This window comes from Ochlerotatus camptorhynchus, unplaced genomic scaffold, assembly GCF_037179485.1.
Source record: "Ochlerotatus camptorhynchus isolate MF236.1 unplaced genomic scaffold, CSIRO-AGI_Acam_v1.1 ptg000579l, whole genome shotgun sequence".
NCBI classification, from domain to species: Eukaryota; Metazoa; Arthropoda; class Insecta; order Diptera; family Culicidae; genus Ochlerotatus; species Ochlerotatus camptorhynchus.
The window spans coordinates 125,336-134,343 of NW_027041059.1; the positions used below are offsets into that span (position 1 = coordinate 125,336).

The 9,008-nt window shown below is 38.3% G+C and overlaps 2 protein-coding genes across 4 annotated transcripts in view; both read left to right on the forward strand.

Annotated features, from left to right (window-relative positions):
• The window catches only part of LOC135713806 (serine/threonine-protein phosphatase alpha-2 isoform), an 85,882-nt gene extending 80,724 nt beyond the window's left edge, over positions 1–5,158 (forward strand). Inside the window, exons 6-8 of one of the 3 annotated variants that reach the window (XM_065237043.1) lie at positions 232–297; positions 2,462–2,535; positions 4,569–5,158. In XM_065237043.1, coding sequence (XP_065093115.1) covers positions 232–297; positions 2,462–2,499 — 104 coding nt within the window. In that variant the 3' untranslated portion in view covers positions 2,500–2,535; positions 4,569–5,158. Of the gene's footprint in view, positions 1–231; positions 876–2,461 lie in introns of those variants that run through there. The other 2 variants (XM_065237042.1, XM_065237041.1) reach the window with 2 other exon arrangements.
• Positions 5,159–7,678: 2,520 nt separating this feature from the next.
• On the forward strand, positions 7,679–8,437 carry LOC135713801 (uncharacterized). The gene has a single exon (XM_065237035.1). The coding sequence runs from the start codon at positions 7,679–7,681 to the stop codon at positions 8,435–8,437; it is 759 nt and encodes a 252-aa protein (XP_065093107.1).
• The last annotated feature ends 571 nt before the right edge of the window (positions 8,438–9,008 follow it).

Here is a 9,008-nt window from a genome sequence, read left to right on the forward strand (position 1 = left end):
ACCACACATACTATTCATTTGACACATGAATTTCATGTGTACTTTTGAGTTGAATCTGTTTATGTGTGCTCACATGAAAATCATGTAGAATGTCACATGGAATTTCGTCAATACAAATGTGTGGAATTATAGTTTAGAATTATATAGTAGTCTATATGATATGTGACTTTTAGTATTATTCACAGAGGACACAGATTATTATTTTTTTATATCTTATATTCCACATTATAGGAGCGATGATGTCGGTGGACGATACGCTGATGTGTTCTTTCCAGATCCTGAAACCAGCTGATAAACGTAAGTTTCAATACGGTGGCATGAACTCTGGACGACCGGTTACACCGCCACGAGGTTACAGTAAAAATAAAAAGAAATAAGCTGAAAATAGCTAACAAGAGGTATATAAAAATCCTGAAACACACACACACACACACGTTTAAAATCAACATGATGACTTATATAAAGTTGAAGCAAATAATAAAACCTTGAGGTAAATGCAAAATAATTTAATATTAATTTAAATGGCTAGATTGTAAAAAAAAACCTTCACAATAGACAAGCAAATCAGTCCAATCTATGAAAACAAAAATGTGTTGCAACATGAACTCAAAACAGAAAAAAAAACTAACAAGTAAGCATAATAAGTAACGTTTTTGATAAAACAGAACTTAGACCATCTATGTAAACCGATAATTTTGAAAGATCGGTCATCAAGCATGTATCATTTTGTCTGTATAGCTATCTGTTCATTTCGTCGTACCTCGTCACTTATTTTTATTATTGTTGCATTAATTTGGTTGATTTGTAAATTTCAACATTTGGATAAGAGGACAAAATGTAGTATGGATGATGAACAAAAAATTAACCCCAATAAATTCGTCATTTGAGTTTATCATGGAGAAATGCCATTTTACTATTTTTCGTTAACAATAATATCAAATGAAATTCACAGAAAACACTATTTTGTTTTAGAAAAAAATCCATCGGAAGTGCCTTACGCTGGTACTTCCATTCCGAATATGCCGAAATCAACAATATAGACCGAACTTTGGCACATTTCCTCTACTATTTACTAGCGTTTGTGGATATTTGATGGTTAGAATTTTTGTGCAAGGATTTCTCATATTTTGTCTACATTTGATCGACGAGACTTGAGGATTGATCCATTTGTCATGAAACAAGGTTGTAGAGGTCGGACACTAGGCTTGCTAGTTAACCCTTATGTGTGTGAGAATTTCCCATCAATCACATAACGGTTAAGGACGATTGTGATACATTGTCAAATGTGAATAGAACGAGCCGCAATCAAAAGAATGCCAAATCTAATTCGGAGAAATAGCCATTTTTTCAGGTAATGGTTTAAGGCGTTTAGGAAAGTTTTATTCGGAATGATGTAGTACAACCGTTAAATACAGATACCTATTACAGTTGATTAAACGAAGCAGATCAAGTGCAGTGAACTAGCAGGGATGAACTGATGATAAATTTGATAAATGGGTGGAAAAGTACACTCCGTCCACTTTCTATATGACGAGAAAAAAGTATGAAAATATGTATCACTCACTTGTTGTTATTAAGGAAGCGTCTTTTTTTTGTAGACACTTATTAGTAACAGGCCTGCTGATGCGCATCTGACATAGAACTGTCAGATTCTGAAAAGAACTATTGTGTTGTTGATCAGAGGAAAGTGTTTGAAAGTAATGTAATTTTGCTAGCCTTTACGTATTTATGAAGAAGAGATCAGTTTTTCTATTTTTAACTTCCATCATCGATTACGAACAATAGGATCAGTTTCCCGTGTACATTTTAGTTTTTTGCTAAATTCTAATTAAAACCAGTGGTTGCCAATTCAACTGGGTTTACATTCGCAGGTCTGTTACTATAAGTGCATATAGCCTATGTTATTTTATTAAACCCGCCCAATTTCGCGTTTTCCTACACGTAACTTTTGTAACATAGGAGAGCATAAACTTTTATCTGGTTTGGCATTAGATTAAACCTTATTTCTATACAGTTTAAGATCTTATTAGGGTAAGTGCACTAGGTTTGGCCGTAGTTTCATATTTTGGTCATACCACAGAAAAAAACTATTAAATCACAATTTTCGTGCGTTTCAGGGGTGACATGTTTATGTACCCCGATGAATAAGATTTGAATCAACAATCTTAACACAATTTAGGACCTCAAACTTGTAAAAACGTGCATTATTGTCAAATCATGGCCAACATGGTGCGTTTCCCTTAAGCGTTTTTCGAATAAGAAATGTTGAAACAAGTAGTATTTTTCATCTTTTGAAATATACGGGGTCACTAAATCTATTTATTTTTCACATTTTTGATCCTCAGTAGAGAACAACCTCTTTTGATTTAACGGATCAAAAGCTCCCAATATGCCCCATTCTGCTATGTGTACAAGATTGTTTTGACAAATTAATGAACATATTTCTTCAACTCGTTACTAGGTGGTTTTCAAAAACTGGCAAAAAACAGCAAATTTTAAAGGCAAATGGTCGAAGATTTTACGTTTGCTCCGAATGTGAGTATTCCATTTATTTTACCAAGTTTTTTTCGGTTTGTGTTTTTAGTTTCCCCTTTTAGTGTTTCTTGTAGCTCTTTGTTTATGTTGTTTCTTTCCGTGGCGCACCTGGATTAATACTTTTGTATCTTAATTCTGAGTAAGGTCCAACTGCTGATGTTCATCAAAGTATTATCATCATGTTCATTTCTCGTAAAAGTTCTACATTTCGATTGAATTACTTGTCTATGATAATTGATTGTATGAGAATAAGAAGGCTTGCGCTATCCTTTAAAAAATAAAATTTCGGTATTGGACTCAACATCGAACGGCGTGCGAAGTAGAAAAGAATATTCGTATTCTGCCTGCTTCGTAAAAAATGTTACAAATGTGCTAAACAATTGCACATAATTCATAACGTTGAAAAGAACGGCAATTTAAGATGGAAAGTGCGGCATTTGCAATGAAAACATCTTTATCATCATCTTCCAATTTATTAATAACATCTAAATCATTTTTAGTATCATTAGTTTGTGGTTCTATCCTTGTTCCTGCGTATGCAAAAACAAAATTAAATAAATAACAATATTTTTAAAACGCATAGCATCTGTGTGCAAACGAATAGCAATGAAAGTCGACGTATCTGGCCAATATAGTCACATTTTTAGAAAGGAATAGCTGTCGCGTGTAAATAGCCTCGTGAAAACCGCAATTAGCATCTGTAGTCTGTGTAGTGTAGTTTTGGGCGATTTGAAATCACCGCAATTTTCGCTTTGTTTGGATGGAGCCACTGGCGTCGGTAGTACTTCACGACTTTTTCTTTTCTTTTGGAAAGCTCGTAAACGCTTAAGCCTTAATAGCTTTGGAGTAGCTCTAGCTCCCCCTTATTTGAAGTGATTATCTGTATAGTCATTTCACAAGTGACGTGACAATTTGATTTGGTATTATAATAGGCGACATGTAAATCAAATAGATTCTCGCTTTACCCAATTTAATCCTCAGAATAGCGACGCGTCATATGCCGCGCTAAAAAAAACTTGAATACATTTTTGGGCCAGCGTAAAGCTCAAGTGAGAACATGTGAAGCGATTAATAAGATACCATTGCTATTATTTTGCACACGTGTATGTATTTCTTTTAAATGCTTATTATATCAGGGGCTCAGTGGTTGAAAGACCTATATCCTTTATGATTAATTAGAAAAAGATAGCATGTCTGAAGTTTCATTTCATCATTTGATTTCTAGCAGGAGGTTATTTTTGGCAGAACTAACTATAAATTGATTGAAGAAAACGATGACACGAGTGTCACACACGAATCATTCACGGTGACATGAGTCCTGAACAGCAATGGAGTCTCACTTTACCATAGCCGTGATCATGACATTAGTTTTTGTGAAATTGGTAGATTCTTTCACTGAGCCCTTTATATATCTTGCCATTATTAGATAATCAGCAATTGTAAAATGCCACTAATCGACACATAAATAATCATCAGTTATTGTACTGCAATGACATAAAAAGGAAGGTTACGCAGAATTATACAATATACACGCTGTAATCCGATTGATCGAATAATATCTGCGTCACCTCATCGCCAAGCACACGGTATACTGCGCTCTTGGATAACGAATTTAGACAAACCAGTTTTTTGTATAGGTACAAATTTAGTAAAATAGTTTTTTTTTCGTTGATAGATCTGAAGCAACGTAACACTGGAATAATCGGTTATGATAATTTGATTTCACGCATTTTACACTTTTTGTAGTAACAGCACGAGTGTTGCGAAAGACAAATGAGCAAAAACTAGCCTAATTTCAATAAATGAAAACACAAATGCATAAGGAGCTAGTTTTGATTCGTTTCCGTTAAGTGCAGTACATCGTGATACAAGAAACGACTTATCTTTTTATGTATATGTTTTCCATTAAAAACGATCATTTGTACCAATTACTGTTTCACTGAAAATAACGAAACCAATAGTTGAAAATTGGTGAAAATTCCACATAATCATGAAAATCACTCAATAACTGATTGTCATGGCACTTTGTGCAGCCGCAAGCCTAGACCAACTATGACGACCACCACTACGAGTTATACAACTACTAGCATTGACGAACAGACCTCTGTAGTAGGAAAAGAAGTACAGCCATAGCAGAAGGATATTTTGCCAGAATAAGGACTCGTGATCATCGCCAGACTCAACACCCACAGCTTATAAAGACGGATACATCAGGCGTTGGATCATGTTGAATACTATTATAAGTTTATGTGGAAGTTACCTTTTTATAACATCCATAAGATTTATATCAGTATTATTTTTGTCCTAAGGATGATGACGCATATATTCTCAAACGATAAAATAGTCTTCATCACTTCGAATGACCCAGATTGCAGCAGCAAAAGTGGAAGCAACAGTGTTTCTAGTTATGTATTTTGATTACATTCGCTTCCGAAATCTGTTACTTTCTCTTCGGCTGCAAGCATTCGTATGAAGACAACAACTAGATCCAACTGCAAAAAACGTTATAAAAAAGAAGAAAGAAATGAAGAAATGATTGGCGGAATTGGAAAGTAAATTTGAAATTTGCATTGAACACGATTCACTTTTCTAAACAACCAACAATGAACACACACACACACACACACACCACACACACACACACACACACACACACACACACACACACACACACACACACACACATACACACACACACATACATGCACACATACACACATACACACACACACACACACACACACACACACCCACACACACACACACACCCACACACACACAAACACGCACACACACACACACACACACACACACACACACACACACACACACAACCACAACTTCTAACACCTTAAAAGTAAGACTTAAACGATGTAGCGCAACATTAAAGTAGACATCGATGATGCAAGAACAGTGACAAGGGGATAATAAATAAAAACCCTAAAATATTGCAGCCAACAACAAGAAAAATACTTGCATACGGTAAAATCCTGGTGTAATAAAATATCTTAAATCAAAATATGAATTTCATTGTTTACTGTCGTTCCAATATCACATCATCCTTATTTTATTTCACAGTTAGTATTCGATCGATCGATATCAAAGGCAACGGTGGTGTAGTGGTAAGCGTCATTGCCTCTCAACCCTGCAGGCCTGTGTTCAATCCCAGTCGGCGCCACCGGGATGTTCTGAGGCGTAACATCTCTGATCACGCCGGGGAAGTAAAGCCGTTGGTCCCTGGTTCATGATTTGATGGGTCGATAGGTGGTAGGGTCCAGGTGTGGGAGCTGTGCCTCCCTGGCGTTAGTAGCATCGGTGCTCAGCACGGAAAACAAGATCGACGCAAAGCACACTAAGGGAAAAAAAATCGATTGATAGGGGCTATGTGATTGATTTATATAAACCTAGACGCTGCAATTCACTTGGTTCTATCTCTTTCTTGGCCGAACTAGGAATTCTTTTCCGGTGCAATCGGTCCTGAGCTCATCGTTTTTAGTCGCCATGGAAGTTAGGTGACTATATCTGTACTCTTTTACTGTAAAATGTCAACGTGTGCGAGATTTACCCCTGCGTCGACTAGGTACCTCTTCCGCGGGTACGCTGCTGAATATCATCCTCGCTTGTAGCTCTTAGTACAGGGTGACCGGTAGCTTATGGTCAATACGAAACAGAGTGATAGAGGACCTCAAACCATGCAAAAAATTGTTCTACATTATACTTCAATCCTGCTTATAATGGAGGTATTTAGGTTTTCATGTTTGTGATCGCCCTACCTTATTTATTTATGTGTCAACATCAACAGACTCAATGTAGCCTAGAGATGAACTAGCCTTCGGATAAAAATCACTATAATAAAGTTTAAAAAAAATCTCAATGTACCCCCAATGATGGTTTATCCGATTAACGACCAGTGATCTATTTATAGATCAGAAGCCTCTAACGCATAGTAATTACATTTTTGATTACTGTCGAGAAATTTAATCACAAAAGTTATACATATCTAGATACTAAGAAACAAAACACATATGATCAGAAGGACACGTGTGTATGAACAAAATCTATGGCAACCGGTGGGTTGAACCCTTAAATCCCATTCAGTACACGGATGCATTGCCAATTATACTACGGGTACCGCTTGACGATAAACGAGCATTTGACAATGACATGTAGCATTAAAATCAGTTCGTTCAGTAGCATTAAAATCAGATGCTGGGTACAGGAGGGTCCACCAGGGCACCCGATTGAAGCGAAATTGATGGGGAAAGTGGAAATGCCAACTCTTGGTATATCACAAAACAACATTGAGATACGTGCATTCTGGTTATTTGGTGGATGGATTGTACGCCATTCTTAACTAGTAGTCGGTCAGGCCTAAAATTCTCATAAAATAAGCTCGAAAAATAATAGTTCAACAAACAATGCCTTCCATTCATTTTGACTAAAAAAATGTTTTAGGAAATTATGGAATAATAAGATATTATGATGGTATTTTGCATGTGTAAGGAACAAGAAAAGATTTTAAAGTTTGTGTTTGTGGGTGCCCTTCAATAAATATGAAATTAACTATTAATCTTGTTGACCATAAACAATAAAGTAAACAAATTACTTTAATATTTAAGATACATGCTTTAAAAACCGGTGCCGGTGGTGTATTGGTAAGCTATTAATCTCTGATCACGTCTTCCTGCGCACGCAACTGAAAAGAAAACCGAAAAGTATTTTTTGATGATTAATAAATGTAAATTTGCTAGCCTAGCTAGAGAGGTGTCTTTTTCTCAATTTCGAAATCAAAGCGAGGTGTCAATAATAATTAGTTTTTATGATGTTAAAATGCATCCAAAACGTCAAAATTACATAACGGAATAATTGATCAGATTGTGGTGGCGCTAATTAATCAGTCACCCTATCATCTGGCTACCCTGTGAGGGAGCTGTCAGTTGCGAACTGAATCAAAAAGTGTAAACCACGTGAAGAGGAATAAAAGTTGGATTTTATTGATTAATTCCGTCGCGTTATTACTTTCTCGTCACTTCCGTCCCACATTTGGTGACCCCGACGTGATTGAAACGGGTTCCGGTCGAAAAACGCCGCAGTTGATTCGAATATCGGGAAAATACGCATTTCTCCGCGGTACGCAAACAAGATGGCGAACCCAGCTCCAGCACAGCAGAATATCGCAGCAGTGGCGGTTAAGTTGCCAGAGTTCTGGAAGAACGATCCGCACATGTGGTTCGCGCAGGCGGAGGCCCAGTTCTGTCTGGCACAGGTGACGAGAGATGAGACAAAATTTTGGCACATCGTCGCCAAAATCGACCAGTCCGTGATATGTCACGTATCGGACTTGGTTTCCAACCCTCCGGCCGAGAATAAATATGGAGCAGTAAAAGAACGATTGATCGCCCGTTTCGCTCTTTCGCCACAGGCGCGACTCGAACAATTGCTTGGCTCCTGCGACTTGGGTGACCTTCGACCCACGCATCTACTAGCCAAGATGCAGGAGAGCTCCACGGGATTGAATGTCGACGATGCATTGATGAAGATGCTGTTCCTTCAAAGGTTGCCGCCAAGTGTCCGAGCAGTTCTGAGCATAAGTGATGGAAGTTTGCAGAAATTGGCTGAGATGGCTGACAAAATGATCGATTCATCTCCGGCCACCGCCGCAGCTGTTCATGTTCCGGCTTCATCCACTGGACAAAATGCTGATTACGCCAGTTTGAAGGAGAAAATAGAAGTTCTGACAGCTGAGATTCGACGCTTGAAAACTGAGCCAACACGAAATCGTAGCAGATCTTCATCGAAACCGAGATCCCGTGGTGACGACATTTGCTGGTACCATCGGAAGTACGGAAATCGAGCGGATCGTTGCAGAGAGCCATGCGCATTCGGCCAGCAAAAAAACTAGTCGGTTGCCCATCTGAAACGGCGCAGGTGGGTACTGGTTTCGAAAGCCGCCGACTCGTAATTTTCGACAAAACAAGTCAGCTTCGCTTCCTTATTGATACCGGCTCGGACGTGTCTATCATTCCAGCGACACGGCGCGAAAAAGCAGGAGGAACTGTTCCATTTTCCTTACATGCAGCAAATGGAACAAGGATACGTACGTATGGGAGTAAATTTATTTCTGTGGATCTTGGGCTGCGACGATGCTTCAAGTGGCGCTTTCTTGTGGCGGATGTGAGCGTCGCCATAATCGGCGCGGATTTGCTAGCACATTTTGGATTGCTGGTGAATCTGAAAAGCCGGCACTTGATTGACGAAACAACAAAACTACGAACAACTGGCTGTTTATCGGAAGTGCCTCTACATGGAATAACTGCAATAGATCTCCATCACCCGTTTCGAGACATGCTTGCGTCGTATCGAGAGATATTAGTTCCACCATCTGTTCAACAGGAAGTAAAGCACGATGTCACACATCATATTGTTACGCGCGGACCACCGGTGGCTTCGAAGCCACGTCGTATGCACCCGGA